The 25,081-nt window shown below is 70.8% G+C and overlaps 4 protein-coding genes across 17 annotated transcripts; 2 read left to right on the top strand and 2 right to left on the bottom strand.

The window, feature by feature from the left end:
- Positions 1–1,635: 1,635 nt before the first annotated feature.
- On the bottom strand, positions 1,636–5,696 carry HRAS (HRas proto-oncogene, GTPase). 2 transcript variants are annotated; one of them, XR_011381420.2, is made up of 7 exons: positions 5,557–5,696; positions 4,522–4,680; positions 4,262–4,440; positions 4,025–4,184; positions 3,847–3,928; positions 3,355–3,478; positions 1,636–1,919 (listed from the first exon to the last, which is right to left on the bottom strand). XR_011381420.2 is itself a non-coding variant. In XM_051830659.3 (6 exons), the coding sequence occupies exons 2-5, from the start codon at positions 4,630–4,632 to the stop codon at positions 3,359–3,361; spliced, it is 570 nt and encodes a 189-aa protein (XP_051686619.1). In that variant the 5' UTR covers positions 4,633–4,680; positions 5,557–5,696; the 3' UTR covers positions 1,636–1,919; positions 3,355–3,358. The 2 variants fall into 2 exon arrangements, 1 of the variants encoding a protein (XP_051686619.1); XM_051830659.3 differs by lacking the exon at positions 3,847–3,928.
- A 23-nt stretch (positions 5,697–5,719) lies between these two features.
- On the top strand, positions 5,720–17,762 carry LRRC56 (leucine rich repeat containing 56). Of its 11 annotated transcripts, XM_051830916.3 has the most exons (13): positions 6,266–6,403; positions 7,420–7,489; positions 7,838–8,028; positions 8,636–8,723; positions 9,698–9,758; positions 12,591–12,687; positions 12,762–12,962; positions 14,580–14,751; positions 14,949–15,125; positions 15,204–15,268; positions 15,353–15,480; positions 15,659–15,777; positions 17,079–17,762. In XM_051830916.3, exons 3-13 carry the CDS (start codon positions 7,852–7,854, stop codon positions 17,387–17,389), a joined length of 1,596 nt encoding a protein of 531 aa, XP_051686876.1. In that variant the 5' UTR covers positions 6,266–6,403; positions 7,420–7,489; positions 7,838–7,851; the 3' UTR covers positions 17,390–17,762. The 11 variants fall into 11 exon arrangements, 10 of the variants coding, with proteins under 10 accessions (XP_069910668.1, XP_051686874.2, XP_089163474.1 ...); XM_051830910.3 differs by having other exon boundaries at positions 15,204–15,480; XM_051830911.3 differs by having other exon boundaries at positions 7,841–8,028; positions 15,204–15,480.
- LMNTD2 (lamin tail domain containing 2) lies at positions 17,752–22,395 on the bottom strand. Its single transcript, XM_089307966.1, is given in 14 exon segments — positions 17,752–17,883; positions 18,278–18,330; positions 18,404–18,890; positions 18,972–19,091; positions 19,170–19,356; positions 19,447–19,611; positions 19,614–20,191; positions 20,193–20,258; positions 20,340–20,414; positions 20,502–20,636; positions 20,713–20,800; positions 20,919–21,071; positions 21,160–21,424; positions 22,301–22,395. Coding segments are annotated over 13 exon segments (2,436 nt in total). The 5' UTR covers positions 21,357–21,424; positions 22,301–22,395.
- A 94-nt stretch (positions 22,396–22,489) lies between these two features.
- RASSF7 (Ras association domain family member 7) lies at positions 22,490–24,956 on the top strand. 3 transcript variants are annotated; one of them, XM_051830922.3, is made up of 6 exons: positions 22,490–22,641; positions 23,267–23,397; positions 23,499–24,187; positions 24,297–24,425; positions 24,500–24,581; positions 24,666–24,956. In XM_051830922.3, exons 1-6 carry the CDS (start codon positions 22,499–22,501, stop codon positions 24,695–24,697), a joined length of 1,206 nt encoding a protein of 401 aa, XP_051686882.2. In that variant the 5' UTR covers positions 22,490–22,498; the 3' UTR covers positions 24,698–24,956. The 3 variants fall into 3 exon arrangements, with proteins under 3 accessions (XP_051686882.2, XP_089163922.1, XP_051686883.2); XM_089307796.1 differs by having other exon boundaries at positions 24,516–24,581; positions 24,666–24,803; XM_051830923.3 differs by lacking the exon at positions 22,490–22,641 and adding an exon at positions 22,905–23,041.
- The last annotated feature ends 125 nt before the right edge of the window (positions 24,957–25,081 follow it).

Here is a 25,081-nt window from a genome sequence, read left to right on the forward strand (position 1 = left end):
CACTGAGGCCACTCGGGTCTCCTCCCACCCCGAGGCCACAGCCTGACCCCACAGGGTGGCCCTGAGACCCTGGGACGTTCACACCAATCCCAGACTCTGCACGCACAGCCACCAGGGTGCACAGAGGCCCGCATGGGTGCCCAAGGGGAGAGGGGAGGTGGACAGGACAGAGCCTGAGGGGGCCTAGCAGCACTGACGGCCCCGGCCAGTGGCGGTGGGAGAGGGAGCTCAGGCCGGCAGGGCACACAGCACTGGGCCTCCCTCCAGTCTGCTGGTGCAGCCAGACCCTGGGGGCCTCGTCAAAACCCAGCCCCTGCCAGGGGGAAGAGCCCGGGGGGCTGAGCGGGCACCCAGCCCCACGCCCCTGGTCACACGTGAGGCGGCTCCAGCACCAGGCCAGCTGGGGCAGGGAGTGCGGCGAGTGCCCAGGGCCCCAGACAGGCACTGACTATGCTCAGAGACCCTGCAGCCCCTCTAGGCACCCTCCAGGCGTCAGGACCACCGGGTGTGTGGAATCCACATCTCCACCCAGAAGCAGTAGGGAGAGGCCTCAGGCAGACCCGCGGAGCCAAAGACAGGACGCAGAGTCCAGTAGTGTGTGCGCACGGTCCAGCCCCCGCAGAGGTGACAGGGGGTTGGGGCCGGCAAAGTCTCTCCCACCTGAGTTCTGGCCAGGACCACAGCCCAGGCAGAACCCACACAAGGGAGCCTGGCCGCCCTCTAGCCTCTCGAGGACGGTTCCAGGGACCAGGGGCCCCTGCAGAGCCCAGGGCTGCAGGCCTGTCGCCCCCCCCTCATCAGGCCACGCTCCCTGAAATCCCAACTGACCTCACGGTCAGGGACCCAAGTGCCCAAGGAGCAAGCAGGGCCCCGTCCCTCCCACCACAGGCCCCAGGCTGCAGCCTCACAGGACCCTGGCCGCAGCCCTGCCACTGCAGACCCAGAGCTGGCCCAGAGACACCCCCTGCACAGCGGTCCCTGCACCCAGCCCCTCAAAAGGCCAGTGCCCAGGGCGGCCCCTGACATGATGTCACGGCCCGACAGACCCCAGGGTCCAGCCCACCGGGAGGGAAGCTGGGTACCCTGAGGTCACTGCCTGTGAGTCCTCACCCGGCCTTTGTGTGGGACGGAGCACGCCCTGCAGGGACTGGATAGGGCTTCAACCTGAGGCCTAGGGCAGGCCGGGCACCAGGGCCCGCGCAGCCCTGGAAGGCAGCCCAGGGCGTGCCAAGCCTTCTGTGTGCAGTAGGCAGCTCCCGGGGGCTGGGTGCACCCCGAGGGACGCTTGCTGACCTCACACGACTCTTCGGAGCAGACAGCACAGGCAGGCTGGACGCCGTCCGGCCACCCAAGGAGGCAGGGAGGGCACACACAGGGCACTAGGACCCTGCTGCGGGCAGGGCTGCTGGACAGCGGGCAGTGCTGGCCCAGGTTGGTCCCTTGCCCGGCTGTCCTTGGCAGCCACTCTGGCCCCAAAAGCTCCCGCTCAGAACAAGGAGGCCGCAGGGTAGGCCGCCCCAGCCTCGGGCCCCTGCCCCGCGGTGAGACGCGGCCCCCACCGTCCAGCTGTCTACGGGAAGCAGGGACGCAGCCGGGGGGCGGCCAGGGCTCCCAGCGCCCAAGCCAGACGTGGGGGACGGGACCTTCAAATAATTTACTGCGATTCAGCCCGCACCCGACAGGAGCCCGGAGGCGGGAGCCCGCACCCGACAGGAGCCCGGAGGCAGGAGGGGGCCGGGGCCGGGGCCGGGCCGCTGGGGGCCGCCGAGTCTGAGAAACGTCCACAGGAGGGTCAGCGGTGGCCTCTGACCACGACCCGGGCTGGCCGGGCTCCAGCGCTCCTTCCTCCTCCTCCTCCTCCTCCTCCTTCTTCTGTCCGCACGCCGCCTCCCCGCATCCGGCACCTCCGCGATTCGAGCCTGCGCCCGGCAGGGCAGAGAACATGGCTGAGCCTGGGCTGGGGACCAGGCAGGGGCCGGGCGGGCAAGCGGGGGCGCCGGGAGGACGTGGGGGTGGGGAGGACCCCTGCGGGCAGCAGCAGGGAGGACGTGGGGGAGGACAGGGGGCGGGCGCGGGAGGTGGGTGGGTGTGGGGCCGGGTGGGGCCAAGAGAATGCTGGGCACAGGGGCCTGGAGGACGTGGGGGCGGGCATGGAGCAGGTGTGGGGGCGGGTGTGGGGCCGGGAGGGCCGGGAGGATGTGGTGGGGGGGCCGGGCAGGGGCCAGGAGGATGCGGGGCGCGCGTGGGGCTGGGCAGGGGCGTGGGGCTGGGCGGGGGCCGGGAGGGCGTGGGTGCACGGGGGCGGGGGCCGGGCGGGGGTGTGGGACCGGGCGGGGGCGTGGGGCACGTGTGGGGCCGGGCAAGGGTGTGGGGCCGGGAGGGCGTGGGGCGCACGGGGGCGTGGGGCCGGGCAGGGGCGTGGGGCTGGGCAGGGGTGTGGGGCACATGTGGGGCCGGGCAAGGGCGTGGGGCCAGGCGGGGGTGTGGGGCACGTGTGGGGCCGGGCAGGGGTGTGGGGCACATGTGGGGCCGGGCAAGGGCGTGGGGCCGTGCAGGGGCGTGGGGCCGGGCGGGGGCCGGGAGGGCGTGGGGCACATGTGGGGCCGGGCGGGGGCGTGGGGCACGTGTGGGGCCGGGCAAGGGCGTGGGGCCGGGCGGGGGCGTGGGGCCGTGCAGGGGCGTGGGGCCGGGCGGGGGCGTGGGGCTGGGCGGGGGCGTGGGGCTGGGCGGGGGCGTGGGGCACGTGTGGGGCCGGGCAAGGGCGTGGGGCCGGGCGGGGGCGTGGGGAACGTGTGGGGCAAGGGCATGGGGCCGGGCGGGGGCGTGGGGCCGTGCGGGGGCGTGGGGCCGGGCGGGGGCGTGGGGCCGGGCAGGGGCGTGGGGCCGGGCGGGGGCGTGGGGCACACGGGGGCGTGGGGCCGGGCAGGGGCGTGGGGCCGGGCGGGGGCGTGGGGCCGTGCGGGGGCGTGGGGCCGTGCGGGGGCGTGGGGCCGGGCGGGGGCGTGGGGCTGGGCGGGGGCGTGGGGCACGTGTGGGGCCGGGCAAGGGCGTGGGGCCGGGCGGGGGCGTGGGGCACGTGTGGGGCCGGGCAAGGGCATGGGGCCGGGCGGGGGCGTGGGGCCGGGCGGGGGCGTGGGGCCGTGCAGGGGCGTGGGGCCGGGCGGGGGCGTGGGGCCGGGCAGGGGCGTGGGGCCGGGCGGGGGCGTGGGGCACACGGGGGCGTGGGGCCGGGCAGGGGCGTGGGGCCGGGCGGGGGCGTGGGGCCGGGCGGGGGCGTGGGGCCGGGCAAGGGCGTGGGGCCGGGCGGGGGCGTGGGGCCGGGCGGGAACCCACGGGCCGGCGGCCCCGGCTCACCTGCTCAGGACAGCACACACTTGCAGCTCAGACAGCCGCGGCCGCTCTCGTCGGGCGGGTTCAGCTTCCGCAGCTTATGCTGCCGGATCTCCCGCACCAGCGTGTAGAACGCGTCCTCCACGCCCTGGAAGGGAGGAGCGGGCTCAGGGCGCGGCCACCGGGGGACCCGCTGTTTCCCGCCGAGGGCTCAGGCTGAACCCTTGCCCCTCCCTGCTCGTCGGCAGCTTCCCGGGCCGCCCCCGTGGGCAGGCTCACCTCCCCACCCCAACTCTGCGCCCGGCTGGTGAGCTACAGGGCTCAGAACCCACAGGAACCCGTGGGACACTGGGGACAGAGGGGCAGGGGCCCAGGGTCACCGCTCCAGCCTGGCTCAGGGCAGCTCTCTCTAGGGACCCCCCCTCCCCTGGGGCTGCGTCAGCCCAGGACTGCAGGGCGTGAGCCCAGACCCCGGCCCTCGCCTCCCTCACTGCCCTGCCGTCCGGGGAGACTTACAGCGCGAGGGGCCGCTGGGTCACATGGGTCCCGGGGGGTCCCAGAGGGTCCCGGAGCTGGAGCCAGAGCCAGAGCGGCTGCCCTGCGTCGAGGGAGAGGGGCTGTGAGCACTGCTCCCTGGCGGGGGCGGGGTGGGGCCGGGGCGTCCCTGGGCGGCTGGGGGCGGGGCCGGGCTCACCTGCCGCGTCTTGGCGGAGGTCTCGATATAGGGGACGCCGTAGCTGCGGGCCAGGTCCTGCGCCTGCCGGGACTCCACGGTGCGCGCCGCCAGGTCGCACTTGTTCCCCACCAGCACCATGGGCACGTCGTCCGAGTCTTTCACCCGCTTGATCTGCTCCCTGGGAGCGGCAGGCGTGAGCCGGGGCGCGCACTGCCGGCCTGGCCAGCGCCCCCGTGCGCGCCCCGCGGCGCTCACCTGTACTGGTGGATGTCCTCGAAGGACTTGGTGTTGTTGATGGCGAACACGCAGAGGAAGCCCTCGCCCGTGCGCATGTACTGGTCCCGCATGGCGCTGTACTCCTCCTGGCCCGCCGTGTCCAGGATGTCCAGCAGGCACGTCTCCCCGTCGATGACCACCTGCTTCCGGTACGAGTCCTGCGGGAGGCGGCGTCTCAGGGACCGCGTGGCGGCAGGCTACCGGCGCTGGCCGCCCAGGGGAGGGGTCGCCGGGCTCACCTCGATGGTGGGGTCATATTCGTCCACGAAGTGGTTCTGGATCAGCTGGATGGTCAGTGCGCTCTTGCCTACACCGCCGGCGCCCACCACCACCAGCTTATACTCCGTCATCGCGCGCTGCTCGCGGGCTGCCCGGCGCTGTGGGGTCTCCTGCCCCGCCTGCCAAGGAGGGCCACGCTCAGCCAGGCCCGCAGCTCCGACGGCCAGGACGGCGGCCCAGCTGCCCACCTGGGCCAGCCGCCATCCAGGGGGCGGGAGGGGTGCCGCCTCCCCACCCCGCCGCACCAGCGACAGCGTGAGCAAGGCAGGGCGCCTACCCCCAAAGGCAGGGCTGACAGCTGAGAGCTTCTCCCAACCACGCACCCAAATTAGAAGCTGCTGTGTAGGCAGAACGCACAACCCGCAGGGCCTGAGGGCTGAGGTTAGCCTCCCAGAACAGGTCCTGCCGCGGCCGGCCGGGCCACAGCCTGCCCAGGCAGGCCAGCGTCAGCCAGCCGCCGGGCCCGGGGGTGCGTCCGAACAGCATTACCGAGCGCGCACCGCATGCAGGTGCCGCCGCGGCCCGAGGGACAGGGGGCCTGGGGCGCAATCCCCGCCCTCTGGGGTCCCCAGGATGTCGGCTCCCCGGGGTGTCCACCGGCCCCAAAGTCCTCGGAGAAACGCGCAGGGGTTCCGGCAAACAGGGGCTCAGCCCTAGCGCAGGGGCAGCGCAGGGGAGGCCCGGACCCCGAGCCGGCGCGCCCCGGGTCGCGGCGTGCAGGGCGGGGCGCCCTGGCGGCCCTGAGGGCCACGGTGGCCGCGGCGCTGGGCCTCTCCGAGCCCTGGGCAGCGCGGGGAGGAGACGGCGCCCGGCGCCATGGCGCAGGCGGGGCCTGGTCCCGGGGGCCCGCAGCCACAGGGACGCCAGGAAGGGGCCGCGGACGCCGCCCCCCGCCCCGCCGCCGCCCCCGGCCCGCACGCGCGCCCGCCCCGCGCCGCCGCCAGCAGGGCCGGGAGGGGGCGCCGGGCCCCCGCCCCCGCCCCGCCCGCACTCACCGCTCACGGGCGCGACTGCCCCCGGGGCCGGGGCGGGGGCGGGGGCGGGCGCGGGGTCCAAGCGCGCGGCTCTCCCCGCGCATGGGCTCCGTCCGCGCCGGGTGCGGCTCAGGCTGCGGGCGCCGGCAGCGGGCGACGGACACTCGACCGCGGCCGCGCCTGCCCCGCCCCCGCGCCCGTCCGTCAGCCCGGCGCAGCCTATCATTGGACGCGCTCGGCCGAGCCACACCCCACGCGGTTGGCTGAGCGGCCCGTCCGTCAGGAAGCGCGACCGGGCGGGGCTTCCGGGAGTGGCTCGCAGGGCGGTGCCCGGCAGGCCTCGGCCGAGCCGGGGCCCCGCACCGAGTTCTGCGGGTGCCGAGGGAACGCGTGGCGGGCTGGAGGGGCGGGCACGGCAGCGGGGCCGGCGCTGGGGAAGGCCAGAGGTCCGCCTTCCGGCCCGAAGTTCCCATCAGACCGAGCCCAAAAGTTGCTGCACGCACGAAGGGCAGAGACCCGCACTCCCCTGGAGGAAGCGGGAGGCGGGGAACGGGGCGTGCGGCTCTGCGCCGGGCGTCCCCTCTGGCCGTGGCGGGGGTCTCAGGACGGGCTTCCCGCGCGGGAGCCGCGGCAGGTGCAGCACGGTCCCGGGTACCCCCGCCCTGCAGCCGTCGCTAGGGGGCGTGGCCGCGCGCCGCGTGAGAGGCTCGCGCCTCATGAATATTCTGGTATGCAGATGAGGCCCCGCCCGGTTGCCATGGCTCCCGGGCCGCAGCCCCGCGGCCGGAAGAACTGGCGGAGTCGGAGAGCGCCGCGGCCGCGGGCACCCAGGGCCGAGCCCCGGGCTGGGCACCCCGGCGCCCCGCAGGTGAGGGGAAGCCCGGGCCGAGGTGGACTCAGCAGAGCCTCTGGGGCCCAGCGACAGCCTCAGAGGTCAAAAGGTGTCCCCGCGGAGGCCACGCCCGCGCCTCGGGACTTGCTGGGGCTGGCTCCAGGGTGGGGTCACTCCAGGGTGGGGTCATGGGAAGGGAGCCAGGTGTGCCCTGGGTACTGGGCCGTGAAGGGAGGAGCCAGGGCCGTCGCCAGCCTCGGGCCTTGGGGGCGTGGCAGAGGAGCAGTGTCCAGGAGTGGGGGCTTGGGCCTAGCTGCCTCCAACCCCTGGACTTTGAACCCCTTGGGGCCTGGCTGAGGCAGGACCCTCGGCCACCCATGGGCGTCCAGGGCCAGCCCGTCTCCCTGGCCATGATGAGGTGGCAGTTGGGCATGGTGGGGATTAGCTGGGAGGCCTAGGGCCGGGCACCAGCTGCAGGAGGGCAGGCAGCAGGGAAAGTCCACGGGGCTCCCCAGGGGACCTGCGCGTTCCTGGGTCCTCAGCATGTGGGTCACTATCCAGACCGGACCCCTGAGGCTCTCTCCCCAAAGCCTCTAAGTCCAGCTGACTGCACCCCCTGTCCAGGAGGCCCGCCGCATCGGTGGGTGGAGGGGATGAACCCGGCCGTGGGCAGTGTGCGCCTCCCCTGGGCAGTGGTTTCCGCCCACCCACATCTGTCTCTGGGGAAGGTGACCCTGGGAAGCCTAGCAGGGATGGAGTGCGGCCAGGGCCTGTGTGGAGGATACAGCCGGGGGTCCCAGACAGCAGCAGGGGGGCCAGGAACACGCTAGAAATTCCTCCAGGGGCCCGGGGGCTCAGGAGAGGCCAGTGTGGGGGAGCAGGGAAGTGGGGGTCTGAGCAGCCCCAGCAGTGCCCTGGCCCTCAGCAGGATGGTCCCGGGGGGAGCTCGGGGCTGCTCGCTGGCTGACCGCTGCCAATGCTGCCACACGTGCCCACTTCTGGCACGGGGACCCTGACCTGGCCCAGCCGAGGTGACCCTGACTCTTTGGCAGGTGCCGCTCGGGACCCATGCCACCCCCTTGCCCTGATGTCTGACCCACAGCAGAAGGCAGCTGCCTGCAGGTGAGCAGTGGGGCGGGGTCTCAGAGAGAAGGACCCACAGCCCCGGGGGCTCGGTAGTGGTCACTCAGTGCTGGTCTCTGCAGGCAGCCGGTCTGACCGCTCACAGCCTGTGGGGACTGCGGGGGTGGCCTGGAGCCAGCACTCCTGTGTGGACACAAGCTGGGGCAGGGGCACGCAGAGGGCACCTGCCTAGCCGGGGAGCTCTGCATTGCGGCTGGAGCTGGGACCGTGCGGCCCTCCACCTAGGCTGAGGCGTGCCAGGCCAGGCCCCGGTGCCAGGGCCTGGGCGGGAGTCCCAGCTGGGCCTTCAGCTTAGAGCCTTGCGTCTGCCCCCCACCCCACCCCCAGCAGGTTAGACGTGGATGGACGCAGGCTGGGATGGATCCTGTGGGCCGCGGCCAAGCTCAGCCAGCGTCCAGGTGCGGGAGCTGAGCTGGCAGGGCCTGCACAACCCCTGCCCTCGCAGCAAGGGCCCGGGCGGCCGCAGGGGCAGCCATGGGGAGCAGCTGGTGGAGAAGCACCTGTCCCCGGCCCGGCTGGTAGGTGCCAGGGCCTGGGGGTTTGTGTGGGGGGATGTCCTGGGCCTCCTTCCTGCTCACATCCAGTCTGCTCCCTGACCCCGCCTGGGTGACGGTGCCCTCCACTCCCTACGTGCGTGGGGCCCCCACCAGACCCCGGAGCGCCAGCAGCCCCGGTCTCCTTGGCAGGTGGCCCTGGGCTAGGCAGGTCCAGAGGTCTCTGAAGCAGGGGGAGTCCCTGGTTCAAGTGGCTGAGGCTCTGGTGGGGACAGAGCGTCAGCACACAGGTGCCCAGGGTGCTGGGGCCAGGGCAAGAGGCCACCAGGCAGGGTGGGGACACACGTGGGGCACCGGGCATCACGACCCAGCTGCCGGCTCAGGGCTCCAGGGTCCGTGTGCCTTTGCCTGGATACAGCCCAGGCCTCAGGCTGGCCTTCACAGCCCACGGCCCCTCAGGCCGAGCACAGCTCCCACGTCTGCCCACGTCACTCACGTCCCACCAGGCACGCCATCCAAGGCCAAGGCCAACACAGGAGAGGCAGAGAACTGCCGCCCTAGTGGGTGCCCAGGGCTGAGGGCACCGGCGTGCCCAGGAGGCCATGACCCCCACCCCCGTTGGCTTCTGCAGCGAGCCCTGGCCGGGGAGGACGACCTTCAGCTGGTGCGGGTGCTGGAGATGTGCGTGGACACGCGGGAGAGCAGCCTGGGGAACTTCGGTGAGGCCCCCTCCCGCGGCCAGCCCCAGGGCTCTGCCCGTACCCCTCCACGCCCACACACCCCATGCCTGCTGGGGGACGCTGCGCCCGGGCTCCGCCCACAACCCTGCTACACCTGCCGGGGCTCCACCCACACATACCACGCCTGGCGGGGCTCCGCCCACACCCGCCACGGCTCTGCCCAGACACCCATGCCACGCCCGGGCTCCGCCGCACCCATGGCCCTCCTGGGCTCTGCCCACAACCCCCTCACCTGCCTTGAGCTCCACCCCACGCCTGCCGGAGCTCCTCCCACACAAGCCGCGGCCAGCCTGGGGCTCTGCCCACACTCACCCACCCACACACCTGCATTCCCCGCTGGGGCTCCCCGGGGCTCCACCCGCTGATCCTGGGCCGGGTGTTTCCTGGGTGGGGGGACCTTGTCTCCAGGGTGCACTGCACAGCCGCAGGGGCCAGGGATTGTCCTCCGGGTGTCTGCTCCTGCTGCAGGGGTCCACGTGCCCCATCCTGGGGGGTCTCGGGTGTTCTGTGGCATTCTGTTTTGCCTTTTCCTGTTGGTTTGGCCACTCCGGTCCTGCCTGCTGGCCCTGGTCTCCAGTCCACTGCGCCCTGGACTGTCATGGGCCCCATTTGTCTCACCAGGCCGGTGCCCTGTCTCTGGGAGGACCCAGAAGTCGGGGCCATTCCCAGGGACTCGGGGCATGCTGGGTCACCCACTGGGGCATTCCCGTGACATGACGGGGCCCCCTGTGCTGCCCCCTGATGCCGGTGCTGGTCTGGGGGTGCTGGGTGCTGGAGGAGGGAGCTCAGGGGCTCGGCAAGCTGACCCAGGAGCCTGGCGGCCTGAGTTGCCCTGGCCGCCCTGTGCCCTCTGCAGTGTGCAGGGGCCCAGAGGGGGTGTGAGTGAGGCAGCAGAGACCTGGCTGTGGCTGGGCCGGGGCTACACCAACCTTTTACTCCCCCGTGGCCCCCAGGAGTGCACCTGCCCAGCCTGAACCAGCTGAAGTTGAATGGCAGCCGGCTGGGCTCCCTCAGGTGGGTGTCTCCCAGGGAGTGGGGTAGGGGGTCTGAGGGTGAGCCCCACAGGGCTGAGGAGGGAGCTCATGTATGGTGGGGCTTGGGCTGGGTGTGGCCCCCAGGAGCCCAGAATTCCCCAGCAGCCTGTTGTCTGCCCTCGGGGGGCTGACCTCGTGGAAGGCAGGGGGCATTCGCAGGTGTGGCTCCCTCCTAGGTGGGGGTGTCTCTGTGGGAAGGGGGAGAGGCTCAGGGTGCTAATGCCCACCCCTTTGCAGCCTGATGGGCTCGTGTCATCCCCTGTCAGGGTCAGGGTGGAGATGGTTCCGGGGCCACGACGCCTGAGGGCAGCCGGGGACCCCAGGGAGGACGGCGTGAGAGGGCCAGCCCACAGAGCCCGGGAGCCGCCGGGCTGGAGCTCAGGCCGTCAGAACCACTCTCTGCAAAGCATCCTGGTGAACGTGAGATGCAGCCACCCACGCAGGACGAAGCTGCAGTGGGTTTGGTGGATTCTGTCCTGGGTGTTGCTGGGTTTAGGTGGCAACAGGGTGGGAATTCCCCACCTGAGTGCACCCAGCCAGTTTCCAGGTGAGAAGACCCAGGTATTCAGGGAGCAGCCTCCTTGTGCGTTTTCTTGGCTCTGCTGATTTCTGCTGCGTTTGTCAGATGACGAAAGGGACCTAATAAACACAGGCAAGGAGACAGGGAAAACGAAGACGACCTCCTGGAAGCCAGAGCAGAGCTGACCTAGGGCACCGTGCACGGACACGGAGCAGAGCTGACCTGGGGCGCCGTGCACGGACACGGAGCAGAGCTGACCTGGGGCGCCGTGCACGGACACGGAGCAGAGCTGACCTGGGGCGCCGTGCACGGACACGGAGCAGAGCTGACCTGGGGCGCCGTGCACGGACACGGAGCAGAGCTGACCTGGGGCGCCGTGCACGGACACGGAGCAGAGCTGACCTGGGGCGCCGTGCACGGACACGGAGCAGAGCTGACCTGGGGCGCCGTGCACGGACACGGAGCAGAGCTGACCTGGGGCGCCGTGCACGGACACGGAGCAGAGCTGACCTGGGGCGCCGTGCACGGACACGGAGCAGAGCTGACCTGGGGCGCCGTGCACGGACACGGAGCAGAGCTGACCTGGGGCGCCGTGCACGGACACGGAGCAGAGCTGACCTGGGGCGCCGTGCACGGACACGGAGCAGAGCTGACCTGGGGCGCCGTGCACGGACACGGAGCAGAGCTGACCTGGGGCGCCGTGCACGGACACGGAGCAGAGCTGACCTGGGGCGCCGTGCACGGACACGGAGCAGAGCTGACCTGGGGCGCCGTGCACGGACACGGAGCAGAGCTGACCTGGGGCGCCGTGCACGGACACGGAGCAGAGCTGACCTGGGGCGCCGTGCACGGACACGGAGCAGAGCTGACCTGGGGCGCCGTGCACGGACACGGAGCAGAGCTGACCTGGGGCGCCGTGCACGGACACGGAGCAGAGCTGACCTGGGGCGCCGTGCACGGACACGGAGCAGAGGAGTAGACACCCCCGGGACCCCCATCGATCACTGAGCCACACCGTGAGCGAGTCAGGGCTTGCCAAGTACACTTCTCAGGAATGTGCGTGTTCCACGTGAGGGAGCGATGTTCTGCCTCGGGGGTCCGCCCTGCTTTCCAGGCCCCTCCGCGGGGAGCAGCCGCGGGTCCTTTACCTGCTGTGCACACGGATGGGCAGCAGCGTTGGCCCGAGCACTTCTCCTGGCTTCTGCGTGGCCCGGCCCTGGCTATTGCTGCATTTGGACAGTAGCCACACTCACTCTCATAAATAAAATGAATAAAAAATAAGAAAAAAGTGAATTGTTTAAGATTTATTTTATTTGAAAGGCAGAGTTACAGAGAGAGAAAGGTCTTCTATCCACTGGTTCACCCCAGATGGCCTCAATGGCCAGGACCGGGCCAGGCTGAAGCCAGGAGCCTGGGGCTCCACCCAAGTCTCCCAAAGCAGGTGGCAGGGACCCGAGCACTCGAGCCCTCCCTGGAAGCTGGATCAGAAGCAGAGGGGCCAGGATTTGAACCAGGCTTAACTGCTGCACCAAACACCGATGCTGTCGTTTAGACAAAGCAAGTGGAGCATTCCACAGACACTTGAAGCCAGAAGACGGTGGAACACGGCTCCTGCAGCCTGGGGGGCGCGGGGTGGGGGGCACGCTTCGAGCCTCACACTCGGCCACGGGACCGCAGAGGCGCCTGGAGGCCAGGGCACGGCCCCGAGCTGCTCGGAAAGGAATTGCAAAGCCACAGGCAGAGGATGAACACCGCCACGGGCACAGGCTGAGGGCACCAGGAGGAAAGAGCCCGGTGGGCAGGCGGAGCGGCAGACGGCGCCCCCCAGGGCACTGCAAGCTGGAGTCGGATGCCAAGGCGCTTGCCCAGCCAGGGGACACGGGTGACCGCGTCAGAGGCGGCCGGAATGCGGGGGCAGGTGCGCCGCCGCTCAGCCACTGGTCCCTCCAGACCAGCAGGCTCACCCGGGCAGCGTCCACCCCCACGTCAGTGTCCTCAGGGGTTCAGGGCTTCAGCATTTTGGGCCCTTGGTCCCGACGTGAATGCCCGAGAAGCTATTAACGATGTCCCAGAAATAAAAACCATGGTACCTGGAGCAGGAGAGAGGCCCAGCCCCATCCCGCAGAGGGCAGCTCCCCAGGGCCAGGCCAGGCTGGGGCGGGTGGAGGACGCTGCTCCCTGACTCCGGAGGCTGCCCAGCACACCTGGCCGGACATGGGGACTTCCCTGGCCAGAGACGCGCCCCTCCACCCTCGACCGGCACTGACCACTGCCCAACCCTGCCTTCTGCAGAGACCTGGGCTCCTCCCTGGGCCGCCTGCAGGTGCTGTGGCTGGCCCGCTGCGGTCTGGCTGACCTGGACGGCGTCGGCTCCATGCCAGCACTGAAGGTGGGTCTCTGGCACCCCAGGCAGGGTGGGGGTGTCCCAGGCCCTGCCCCGCTGAGCCGCCCCCTCTCTCCCAGGAGCTGTTCGTCTCCTACAACAACATCTCGGACCTGAGCCCGCTGTGCCTGCTTGAGCACCTGGAGGTGCTGGACCTGGAGGGCAACAGCGTGGAGGACCTGGGGCAGGTGGGCTACCTGCGGCTGTGCCCACGGCTGGCCACGCTCACCCTGGAAGGCAACCTGGTGTGCCTGCGGCCGGACCCCGGCCCCGCCAGCAAGGTGCGGCCAGCGTGCGTGCGGGAGGGGCCGTCCCACAGGCCAGAGACCCCTGCCCCCTCTGCCACAGTGGGCTCCCTGTGAGCTCGGCGTCTTCTGTCTCTGGAGGCTTGCCAGCTGCCCGCTCCCCAGTCCAGACCTCATACCCCACCCCACAAGATGCCCGTGCCCTCCTGGGCCTGCCTGCCCCACACCCCTCAGGTTACACACACACACACACACACACACACACACACACACCAGCTGCCCGCCCCCTAGTCCAGACCTCATACCCTACCCCACAAGATGCCCGTGCCCTCCTGGGCCTGCCTGCCCCACACCCCTCAGGTTACACGCACACACACACACACACACACACCAGCTGCCCGCCCCCCAGTCCAGACCACATACCCCACCCCACAAGATGCCCGTGCCCTCCTGGGCCTGCCTGCCCCACACCCCTCAGGTTACACGCACACACACACACACACACCAGCTGCCCGACCCCCAGTCCAGACCACATACCCCACCCCCACAAGATGCCTGTGCCCCTCCTGGGCCTGCCTGCCCCACACCCCTCAGGTTATACGCGCACACACACACACACACACACCAGCTGCCTGCCCCCCAGTCCAGACCTCATACCTGTCGCTCCCCCTCTTCGTGGAGGAACGACACTAAGCCCTGCCTAGGCTTCATATCCGAGTCACGGCACCATTATGTCGCTCCCCCTCTTCGTGGAGGAACGACACTGGACCCTGCGCTGTTCTTTGGTCTGCTCGGCCCTCCCCGGGTTTGCTGCTGGTTCTTCCCGGGTTGGCTACCGTCCCTTCCACCTCCGTGGAAGGGCGGTTCCCCCTGCCACTTTCCCCACTTCCGCGGGGGAGCGGCACACCGCCGGCCGGCTCTCTCGGGGGCTGCTCAGGTGTTCCTTCAGATAGATGTTCCTGGTACATGTTGTCTCTCTCCTCCTTTATAGTCCTCTTCCACCAATCCCAACTCTGCTACCCACACGCCGAGTACGCTGCTCTCCTCCAATCAGGAGCAGGTCCTACAGTTTATTGGTTGAACTGGAGGCAGCTGTGTAGAAGCTGTTTCTCCCTTCTCAGCGCCATATTGTGGGAGAGCAGATGCATAGAATAAGTCTTAATTCCAGTAACTTAGTCTAGTCCGAGTTGCTCCCCACACATACCCCACCCCACAAGATGCCTGTGCCCTCCTGGGCCTGCCTGCCCCCACACCCCTCAGGCTACATGCACACACATGTGCCCATGTACACCCCTGTGCTGGAGGGAGCGTGCTCCTGAACCCCTGGCCCACTCCTGCCCACCACAGCCTACACACTGCCACTGGCCACTGCTAGGTGGAGCCACATGATGGGATCAGTGTCCACCCTGCGCACAGCCTTGAAGTCCAGGCAGCTCCACAAACCAGAGGCGCAGAGGGAGGACATGCGCCCTGAGTGGGCGGGGGCAGGCCCAGGGGCCCAGAGTGGACCAGCCCAGCCCCATCGCTCCCCCTGGGGGTCCTACTGGCGGTGTGCCCTACTGGGGATCTGGGGGAGGGAGCCCCAGGACGAAGCTGGGTTGAAGGGCCCACTGGACACAAACCTGCCATCCCTGGCTCGCCCCAACCCTGCAGGCGCCCCCGGGCTACAACTACAGGGCCGCGGTGAGGCGGCTCGTCCCCCAGCTGCAGCTGCTGGATGAGGTGCCGGCCACCCACACGGGCCTGCCGGCCCCTCCGAAGCTGGACCAGGACTGGCTCATGGTGAAAGAAGCCATCAAGGAGGCCAGCGTCCTGCCCTGGCTGGGTACGGCGGCCGCCCGCAGAGGGCACACCCCTCCCCCCACATCTGGTCCCCGCTCCAGCCCTGAGCCCTGGTCCTCTAGGAGTGGCCCTGGTGCTCGGCAGAGAGGGCTGGCCTGGGCAGAGGGCCTCGGGGCACGCAGCTGCCCTCACAGCAGACGCGGACCTGGGCCCAGTGAGCTCTCGTTCTGACCCGGGCAGATGGACACCATGGAGCTGCTGTGCAGAGCCTGGACCTGGAGCTGTCCCTGTCCAGGACCCGGCCCTGGGCCCCCAGGCACCTGCCCTCCTCCTCGCTGGTCCCTGAGGGCCCCTTGGCTGACGGCCTGCCTGCTGAGGAGCTGGCCCCAGACGACCACGCCAGCAACCTCACCCTCGGTAACTGACCCCTCCCAGCCCTCACTGGCTCCGCAGCACCCGGCCCCAGACCAGGCCCAGCCACACCCTCTCTTACAGGTGCCGGCCGAGTGCTGTGCGGGAACCCCACCAGAGGCCTGTGGGAGCGCAGACAGCAGTGCCAGGTACCACCTGCCCCTGACGGTGGGCTGGCACCCAGCCCCCCACACCCACCAGGGGGGCTTCCCCAAGCAGCTTCATCTCTCCAGGCCTGGACTTCCCCGGAGCAGCCGCCCCAGTGCAGGCCAGAAGAGCCGGCCGCCGGCACCCCCAGCCCAAGGCCTGGGCCTCAGCCCCAGAGACACCCTGGGCTGTGTCACCCAGCACCCAAACCATGGTATGTCCTTCCTGATGGGGCGGGCAGGACGGAGGGCCGCCATGGCTGAGCGGGCAGCAGCGGTTATCAGCCCTGGACAGCTACCCCTGGGGCACCCGGACCCCCACGCTCACTACACCGTGTGCCAGGGGACAAGGCTGCAGCTGCTCCCCTCCCTCACCTCGGCCCTCCCCCACAGGCACCTGCCGTCCCAGCAGAGAGGAGCTGCAGCCCCCCGGGGCCCGTGGAGGGTCCCTGAGCAGCAGGACGGCCAGGCTGGACCCAAGACTTCCTCCAGCCCCCTGAGCCCAGCCTCAGGTACTGAGCCTGCCCGAGAGTAAAGGACCCCCACCTTGGGATGCCCCCTCCCCCGGCCTCAGACCAGCAGCCAACAGCTCGGCCCCCAGGGCTCTGAGCAGGATGGGCAGGAAGGTCCTCTCCTGGGGGGGGGGGGCTCCCAGCCCAGAGTGGGCCGATCCCAAGTCCCCTTCCCTTCAGGCCCTCAGGACCACCTGGGCAGGGCGGGGCGGGAGAAAGAGAGAAGCAGAGAGAGAGAGACAGAGAGACAGAGAGAGAGAGAGAGAGACAAGGACAGAGAGAGAGAGACAGAGAGAAGCAGAGTGTGTGTGGGGGAGAGAGAGAGAGAGACAGGGACAGAGAGAGAGAGAAGCAGAGTGTGTGTGTGTGGGGGGGAGAGAGAGAGAGAGAGAGAAGCAGAGTGTGGGGGGGGAGAGAGAGAGAGACAGGGACAGAGAGAGAGAGAAGCAGAGTGTGTGTGTGTGTGGGTGGGAGAGAGAGAGAGAGAGAGAGAAGCAGAGTGTGTGTGTGTGTGTGGGAGAGAGAGAGAGAGAGAGAGAGAGAGAGAAGCAGAGTGTGTGTGTGGGAGAGAGAGACAGGGACAGAGAGAGAGAGAAGCAGAGTGTGTGTGGGAGAGAGAGACACAGAGAGAGAGAGAGAGAAGCAGAGAGTGTGTGTGGGAGAGAGGGAGAGACACAGAGAGAGAGAAGCAGAGAGAGAGAGACACACAGAGAGAGAAGCGGAGTGTGTGTGTGGGAGAGACAGGGACAGAGAGAGAGAGGAGAGGGGCCTCCCAGGACCGGGCGTGTGCAGCATTGTGGCGGCTGTGCCAGCCGGTAGGACGTGCCCATAGGGCAGCTCTCGGGGCAGCGGGCGTGAGGCCACCAGATCTGTCAGGAGACCACAGCAGAGGGGACGCCGCTGCTTCACCCCAGGATTCAGAGTGACCGCACCTTGGAAGCAGGGAAAACCCTCACCCAGCAGGGTGGGCGAGCCTTGGGAGGGGTCATTGCTAGTGGGGGCCTCAGGGCGACCCCCTGGGCTGAGCGGGCTGGCAGCCCTGCAGGAGACAGGGCGAGGGGTCCCCTCCCAGCCTCCTGCCTCAGGTCCAGGCCCAGTGAGCACTGGAGGTAGGGACTGGCCAGGGCCACAGGCGGATGGGACCCAGAGGACCAAAGCCCGAGCCAGGCCTTGCGGCCTCTGCCTGCCCCAGAGGTCACAGGCTGGAAGCCCATGGGTGCCTCTGCCCGTGGGAGCCCATAGTGGGGGCAGAGACCCCCTCCACCGCAGACCCCACTGACCCGTCTCCCCCTGCCTTCTAGAGCCTTCCAGGAGCCTTGGCGGTGACCTGACGCCTTCTCCCCCCAAGCACCCACCTGGCCACCCTCCAGGGTCTGCAGGCCTGCCATTCAGGGGGCGGCGGCTCCGAGCCCTGACCAGCCTGGGGCCTGGCCTGGGGCCGGGAATGGCTACAGTGACTGCCCTGAGGGCCCTGGAGGTGGCCTCGGGCCCAGGACCCCCATGCCCAGGACGTCCAGACCCACAGGCGGCACCGGATCCGGCAGCCAGAGCCCGGGGCCTCCAGTGCCTGCGGCCCCTGAACCCCATCACTCCGGCCCCTTCCCGCCCTTAGTGCAAGCCCTGCCCTTGTGGGAGCCGCTCGCAGAACCCGGAGCACCTGGGCAGGTGTGTTGGGGGCAGAAGGTGGGTCTGGAGGGGCCCCTCCTGGAGGAGGGGGCTGCCGGGAGGCGGCAGAAGCCAGGACCAGCTCGGGTCCCGGCTGCCCAGCCGCCCAGCCCTCCCCCTGGCCTGCCTTTGTCCCAGGTTGCCGTGGCCTTGCCTTGGGCCCCTGCCCCCCAGGGTTTGCGAGGTGCCTTCCCTCGGCGCAGAGTGCCAGGATCCAAGAGATTCCAGCTCTGGGTGGAAAGAAGTGTAAGGTTTACTGTGCAGGCAACGCTGGCTCAATAAACAGGCCCCGGGCACGTGTGCCTGGCGCTAGCGCCGCCCCCGGGCGTCGGCTGTGATGGGTGGGCAGCAGAGGAAGCGGAAGCCGAACCTGCTCTCAGCCGTGTTCTGCACAGACAACACCACCATCGGGCAGTCGCGGTCCACGCTTCTGCGGCCAACCTGCAGGGCACAGCTCAGCAGTGCAGCGAAGCCGGCCCACTGCCCGGCACGCCTGCACACACACCCCCTCCCCCGCGCCCCTGCACACACAAACCCTCCCCCGCGCCCACTGCCCCTCGCCCCTGCACACACCACACCCTCCCCCATGCCCAAAGCCTTGCATGCCTGCGCACACACACCCTCCCCCGCGCCCACTGCCTTGCACGCCTGCACACACACCCTTCCCGCGCCCACTGCCCTGCGCCCCTGCACACACACACACCCTCCCCCGTGCCCCTGCACACACACACACCCTCCCCCGTGCCCAAAGCCTTGCACGCCTGCACACACACACACACCCTCCCCCGCACCCCTGCACACACACACCCTCCCCCATGCCCAAAGCCTTGCACACCTGCACCCGGTGCTCCTTCCTGGCCTGGCAGTCCTGGAGGCCCAGCCTGGCCTCTGCGGGACACAAGGATGGGGGGTCAGGCCGGCTCAGCCCGCCCCCTTCCCCGCCCCGCGCTCGCTCGCGCACCCAGGAGGAAGTTGAGGAGCTCCGGTGCCGGGTACTTGGAGGACTCGGGCCGCGCGGGCTCCTCCCGCGGGTGGAAGCTCTCGCCGGGGGTCAGGGTCCGCAAGGCTCCCAGAGTCGCCGAGGGGTCGAGGGGTCCTGAGGGCCGCAGCCTGCCCAAAGGAAGGCAGCACAGACGGGGACTGGGCCTCGGGCGCCGGGCCAGCCTCCGGGGCGTCCTGGGAAAGGCCTGGCCAGGAGGCCCAGAGGGCGGGCTTCCCTGGGGCGAGGCCTGGAGAGGGGGCAGGCCCCGAGGCACCCGCAGCCCCCCTTCCAGCCTCCCGCGCCCGCCCGGGGCCTCCGGCAGCCGGGCTTCGCGCAGGCGTCGTGGCGGGCATCGCGGCTCGCCCATGTCGGCGCCGGGCTGGGCCTCAGGGAGCGGGAAGCTGTCCTCGGCGAAGAGCCGGGCAGTCGGAGTCACGCAGTGCGGGGCCTGGTGCCTGCTGAGGACCTGCGGGAGGCCGGCAGGGGCGAGTGGGTCGCCGGCCGGTGCCGCCCGCCCATCCCTCTCCCCGCGGGGGCGCGCTCGGACCTCGCCTTCGCGGCCCAGGAGCAGGGTCACGCAGCCCGGGCTGACGCGGAAGTAGAGCGGCTCCCGGCCCGAGGATGCAGCCGGTGGCTGCTCGGCGCTGCGAGCGTCCTCACCCCACACCTGCAAACGGCACGCGGTGACGGGCGGCGCGGGCCGGGCCTGGGACGCGTGTGCGCGGGCGCGCGCAGCGGGGCGCACCGTGAGCTGGTGCCGCGGGGCCAGCAGCGTGCCGGGCGGGAAGCGGTACAGGCACACCGGGAAGCCGTGCTCCAGCTGCCGCAGCGTGAGGCCGGCCATGTCGGCCGTGTGCTCCAGCGACTGATTGAGGATGCGGACGAACTTCTGCCGCCGGCTCACGGCCACGATCTTCAGGGAGTAGCTGGGGCTGGGCGGGGAGGGCAACGCTGGGCCCACATCGCCACCGACAAGTGCCCGTCCCGGGGCGGGGTGCACCTGCTCCTGCCAGCGCACTCACCTCACCCCGGGCCCTGCACGCGGAGGGTCAGCCTGCGCCCCGGCATCGGGCTCCAGGCCGGCCTTGCTGAGACGGCCGTATTGGGTTATCTGGAGACCTAGAAAAAGCAGCCCTTGGGGGAGGGGAGCCCACGCGAGTGGGATGCTCTGGGTCAAGGCTAAACCAGCCAGAGGCCAGTGGGGCCGGAGAGGTGGCTGGACACTGGGGACTGAAGGGCCAGTTCATGCTGGGCAGAGGTCACAGCCGTGGGAGAGCCCGATGGCACAAAAACGGGCAGGGGCCACGGCCCCACCCCACCTTCCATCCCCAGGGGCTCTGCTCCGCTGAGCTTCTTGGCCAGCACATCCTCCTTCGGTGCCCGAGAGGACAGGTCCAGCTGGCAGCTGCTGGAGTCGGAGCCGGCGCCGCCGGAGCTGCTGGTGCCCACCCGGGGCAGGGAGCTCCACTCGACAGTCTTGTGAGGCCTCTCTTCGGCGTGGGGCCTCTCATCAGGCTGAGAGCGCCCAGGGTCCAGCAGCGTGGGTGTCTGGGGCAGGAGCTCCCTGGGAACCACGCTCAGGTTGCTGGACCCCCGCTCTGCCCCATGCAGCTCCCCTAAGGCAGGAGGGCCTTTGGCAGCCCCCCCGCCCCCCCGCACACGAGCAGCGGAGAATCCAGGCCAATTGTCCAGGGACCCTAAAGGGCAGAGCCTGGACCTTGCCCCGCCCACCAAGGTGCACCCCACCCCCACGTCACTGTGACTCGATGCTGGTGAAGAGGTTGGGGTAGCGGTGGGCGATGCTGTTCCAGTCCACATCCTCCAGTCGGAAGCCCTGCCCAGGAAGAAACCGGACCCTGGTTCTCCCCTCCTGCAGGCCGCAGAGCCCCTCTGGGTGGGGGAGGCGCTCACTCACCTCCCCTGCCGTGGGGACCTGATCGCTCTCACAGACGCTGTCGCTGGGGTCCACAAGGGCCTCTGTGGTCACCACCTGCGCGGGGCAGCCAGAGGGCAGGCTCCCCCAGCAGGGGCCGCCCTCAGGGAGTCCCAGTGGAGCTGGGGAAGGGCCTGGGCTCACCTCCACGCTGCCGGTCTGGGATCGCAGCACGCGGCCCACCCAGGACGAGCGGGCCATCTGCAGGAGGCAGGACTTCTGGAAGGTCTGCAGCTCGGCCTCCAGCTGGTGCAGCCGCTGCTCCAACAGCTCCTTCTCCTGCGCAGGGAGCCGTGGGACGGGGCCCCTGCAGGCCCGGCCCCGTCCAGCCCCGGCCGGCTGCCCCCAGCCTCACCCGCTGGGCTTGCTGCTTCTGCTCCCTCAGCTCCAGGCGGAGCTTCCGCACCTGGTTCTGCAGGAACCTCTGCTGGCTGCGGGGGCTCCTGGGGGCAGAGGCCCCTCAGCAGCCAGGGGAGGGAGGGGGCTTCCCAGCAGGGGTCTAGGTCACGCCCAGGGTCAGGCAGGAGCCGGGGCTTGGGCTGGGCTGCGCCTGCCACTGACCTCTGGGGTGGAAACCCCGCCACCTCCTGCAGGAGCTGGCGCTGCCGGGCGTCCTGGCCATTCTGAACAGCCCACCGCAGCGCGCGGATCTCCAGTTCTCGCTGGCCCCACAGCAGCTGCAGGGTGCGGGGGTCCAGGGACTCCGGGGCCAAGCTGTGAGCCAGCACCCACGATGCTCCATCAGGCCGGGCACTCCAGCTGGCCCAGCCCGGCAGCTGACTCCTCCTCCTCCCTCCCTTACCGCAGGGTGGCCGAGGAGACCGCCGGTGGCGAAGGGGGCTTGGTGTCCTGCAGGCAGCCGGGGGCCAGGGTGTCAGTGTGTGAGCTGGGAACGCTGGCTGGTGGCCCCGGGTCACCACCGAGTGGCTCCCCATCTGCCAGGGGCAGGGGAGCCCCCTCCCCAGCTTCTTCAGACAGCAGGCCAGACTTGGGGGCCATTCTCGGTGTTCTCGGGGGGCCGGGAGGGGTGGCTGGCCAAGCGTTCCCTGTGTCCGGTGCGTGGGCTCCTGCTGGGCCATCCGTGGGTGTCAGCAAGGCCCCAGCAGCACTGCTGAGGGGCCCCATGTGCACCTGTCCACCCCCCAGGACACCAGACCACCATCCCATGGGCACCCACCCTGACTGCCACCCACCAGGGGTAAAATGGCCCCCGCAGGGCACACACCCCCTTGTCTCTGTCCCCAAGTGCTGGCTGGTGTCCCCACCCCAGTCCAGGGCCCCAGCCCCAACACTGACCCGAGGCCTGAGTGCCCAGCAGGCCTAGGGAAGGAAGGGCTCTCTGGTTGCCGTGGATACTGGCACCACAAGTGGGTGGGGCTGTTTGTTACCAGGCACCTCCAGAGAGAACCCCCCCAGACCAGGGCTCAGCTGGAGGAGGTGCGCCCAGCCAGCCCTAGCCTGGTGCTGGTGAGGGAGTTCTGGGGGCGCCGGGCCCTGGGAGGACTGGGACAGAGAGCCAGGTGTGGAGAGAAACTAGGGCAGCCGCCGGCAGTGTACACCCCGGCACCCAGCGCCTGGTGCTCCCCTAACCGTGGGAGTGACCGCGACAGGGTTCCCGTGCGCCAGGGAACACACCGCAGCCCCACCCAGGCCAGGGGCAGGCGGGACGAGCCTGGGGTGGCACAGGCTCCGCGTGCCACCCTGGCTGCCCGGCTGCCCCCGCGGAGGGGCTCCGGGCCCGCGCCCGGGCGCGCAGGCCAAGCTGTCCGCAGGGCCCCGCCGGGGTCACAGCCCCAGCCTTCGTCCCCCGCCGCCCTGCGGGGCGCCCCCGACCCCGGGCGACCCGGCGACAGTCGCCGCGGGTCCTGAAGGAGAAGGCTGGGCGGGGGGGGGGGCGTCCCGCTGGACGGCGGCGAGGAAGTCGGCCCGGAGCCGGCACGCACCTGCCCCGCAGCGCCGCAGCGGCAGACGCTCTTCCGCGTTGTTCGCCGGCGGGAGCGGCCGGGCCTCGCCTCCCGCCGGGCCCCGCCCACACCTGGGCGCCGCGGGGGGCGTGGCGGGCGGAGAGCCAATGGGGCGGGGCGAGGCGGAGTCAGCCAATGGCCGCGGGCGCGGGGCGGGATGCACGCTGTGAGGAGCTAATGAGGGCGCGGCGGGGCGGGACGTGTGGGCCGTGGGCCAATGGGGTCGTGGAGCCGGGGCGCGCCGCGGCGCTGGGGGCGGCAAGTGGCGGCGGCGCCGAAGCGCCCCAGCGCCGGAGTCGCGGAGGCCGGCGACCGCCCAGGTGAGCTGCGCGGCTGCTCGGGCCTCGCCGGGCGCGAGGCGCGGCCGGGGCACCGACTCCGGCCGAGGAGAGTTTTGCGCGGAGCGGGGATGGGAGGGCGCGCGGGGGCCGCGCCGCACCTGCACCCTCCCGCTGCTCGGCGGGGCAGGGAGGCCGAGGTGCGGCCCGCGGGGAGCGCGGTGCGCGCGGTGCGCGCGGTGCGCGCGGGAGACGGAGCCCGGACCCCCCAGCCAACGCACCGAAGGGCCGGGCGCGGGGGAGGGGGCTGCCCGGGCCTGGAGTCGGGTCGGTCCAGAGGGTCCGGAGCGCCCAGGGCCGCGGGGGCGTCGCGGGCGCCCGTGGGTGCCCGGAGACCGCCGCCCTCGCTGCTGCCCGGGAGGGGCAGCGTCCTCTGAGCCAGGTGACTGGTGGGGGGGGCAGGAAATCCTGGATCTGGTTAATGATTCGCTTGGTTCCTGGAGTGGGGGCGGGGCACGGGGCGGCTGGCGCGGGGCGGGGACGCCTCCAAGTGCCCACCGGGGGAGGGCAGGACTGACCCTAAGGGCGGCAGCCCCGAGCCAGTTCCGGGGGGCAGACTGGGAGGAGAGGGCGTCCCTGCTGACCGGCGACCTGTACCTCCCCTCAGGACAGGGATGCTCTTGGGGCCGGCGGCCATGGAGCTGAAAGTCTGGGTGGACGGCGTCCAGAGGGTGGTCTGTGGGGTCTCAGAGCAGACCACCTGCCAGGAAGTGGTCATCGCACTAGCCCAGGCAATAGGTGAGTCTTTGGGGGCACAAAGGGTCTCAGGGTGCCCACCCTCTGGCCGGCCGGGTAGACGGGGCGGGGCCGTGGCTGACCCTGTGCCATTTCCCCTTTAGGCCAGACGGGCCGCTTCGTGCTGGTCCAGCGACTCAGGGAGAAGGAGCGGCAGCTGCTGCCACAGGAGTGTCCAGTGGGTGCGCAGGCCACCTGTGGACAGTTTGCCAACGACGTGCAGTTTGTGTTAAGGCGGACAGGGCCCAGCCTGGCTGGGAGGCCCTCCTCAGACAGCTGCCCACCCCCAGAGCGATGTCCAGTCCGTGCCAGCCTTCCCCCAAAGCCACGGGGAGCACCCAGCTGTGAACCCCGGAGAGCACTGACCCTCAGCCCGCAGGGCCCCAGGCCGTCCCTCGGCCCCGCGGCCCCCACGCCAGAGTGCGGCACGGACCTGCAGGGCCTGGAGCTCAGGGTGCAGAGGAACGCCGAGGAGCTCGGCCACAAGGCCTTCTGGGAACAGGAGCTGCGGCGGGAGCAGGCCCGGGAGCGGGAAGGGCAGGCCCGCCTGCAGGCCCTGAGCGCAGCCACCGCGGAGCACGCCGCCCGGCTGCAGGCTCTGGATGCCCAGGCCCGCGCCCTGGAGGCCGAGCTGCAGCTGGTGGCAGAGGCCCCCGGGCCCCCCTCAGCCGCGGCGTCGGCCGCCGAGCGCCTGCGCCAGGACCTGGCGGCTCAGGAGCGGCACAGCGTGGAGGTGCAGGGCAGCCTGGCCCTGGTGCACCGGGCCCTGGAGGCCGCCGAGCACGCCCTGCAGGTGAGCCCAGGACCCCAGCCCCAGCACCACCTCACCCGTGACGCAGGGTCTGGCTGGGGGGAGGGCCCTCCGCAGGGCAGGGCCCTCTGAGGGTCCCTCGTGCCCCCAGGCCCAGGCCCAGGAGCTGGAGGAGCTGAACCGGGAGCTCCGGCAGTGCAACCTGCAGCAGTTCATCCAGCAGACGGGGGCCGCGCTGCCACCCCCCCCGCGGCCAGAGGGGGCCTCCCTCGGCACACAGGTCAGCGTGGTTCTGGGTGGCGCCCGGGAGGCTGGAGACCCAGCCCAGCTCCAAGCTGGCCATGTTTCCGACAGGACCTTCCGCCTCCAGCCACAGAGGAGTCCCTCCTGGGAGTCCCCCGGAGTCCTCTTCTGGTCCCCAGCCTGAGCCCTGAGGGTATGTGCCCCGCCCCCCGCCCCTGCCCTGGCGGGACAAGGCCCTGCTCTGGCCTCGGCCTCACCAGCCCTGTCCTCCCCACAGTGACCCCGCTGAGGCAGAACTCCTGGAGGTAGCAGGAGCGGCACCTGCAGGCCACCCAGCCCCCGGCTCCGACGGCAGACTAGCAGATGAGCCACAGCTGCCTGGAGCAGGCGGCAGGAGCGTGGGCAGCCGCGGGGCGGGGGTGCCGAGGAGGACCACCCTAACCCTTGCCAGGAGCGTGGAACATGGCCCGAACTCACGTGTGCGCGTGAGTACGTGGCGAGGATGGCGTGTGCCACCCCCAGACTCCAACTTGAGAACCTCAATAAACGCCCGAGTGGCTTCACTGTGTGCCGAGGTGTGTGGAGGACGCTCTCTAGGGGCCGTGGAGCTCCTGCGGGGGGGCCTGGGAGACCGCTGCTGGGTCTGCGGTGGTCCCACGTTCTTGCTCTGTCCGGGCCTTCCCATTGCGAGAC

This window comes from Oryctolagus cuniculus, chromosome 1 (assembly GCF_051225735.1).
Source record: "Oryctolagus cuniculus isolate XC-2025 breed Fujian yellow rabbit chromosome 1, ASM5122573v1, whole genome shotgun sequence".
Taxonomy (NCBI): domain Eukaryota; kingdom Metazoa; phylum Chordata; class Mammalia; order Lagomorpha; family Leporidae; genus Oryctolagus; species Oryctolagus cuniculus.

Excerpts from the sequence above, each read along its gene's own strand:
- HRAS (XM_051830659.3), bottom strand. The coding sequence starts at position 4,632 with ATGACGGAGTATAAGCTGGTGGTGGTGGGCGCCGGCGGTGTAGGCAAG. Across the intron at positions 4,441-4,521 it reads AATATGACCCCACCATCGAG|GACTCGTACCGGAAGCAGGT; the intron begins GTGAGCCCGGCG and ends CGCCTCCCGCAG. Across the intron at positions 3,479-4,024 it reads CCTCCGCCAAGACGCGGCAG|GGCGTGGAGGACGCGTTCTA; the intron begins GTGAGCCCGGCC and ends CCTCCCTTCCAG.
- LRRC56 (XM_051830910.3), top strand. The coding sequence starts at position 7,852 with ATGGACGCAGGCTGGGATGGATCCTGTGGGCCGCGGCCAAGCTCAGCC. Across the intron at positions 8,724-9,697 it reads GAGCAGCCTGGGGAACTTCG|GAGTGCACCTGCCCAGCCTG; the intron begins GTGAGGCCCCCT and ends CGTGGCCCCCAG. Across the intron at positions 14,752-14,948 it reads CAGCGTCCTGCCCTGGCTGG|ATGGACACCATGGAGCTGCT; the intron begins GTACGGCGGCCG and ends TGACCCGGGCAG.
- RASSF7 (XM_051830922.3), top strand. The coding sequence starts at position 22,499 with ATGAGGGCGCGGCGGGGCGGGACGTGTGGGCCGTGGGCCAATGGGGTC. Across the intron at positions 24,188-24,296 it reads CCGCCGAGCACGCCCTGCAG|GCCCAGGCCCAGGAGCTGGA; the intron begins GTGAGCCCAGGA and ends TCGTGCCCCCAG. Across the intron at positions 24,582-24,665 it reads CCCCAGCCTGAGCCCTGAGG|TGACCCCGCTGAGGCAGAAC; the intron begins GTATGTGCCCCG and ends TCCTCCCCACAG.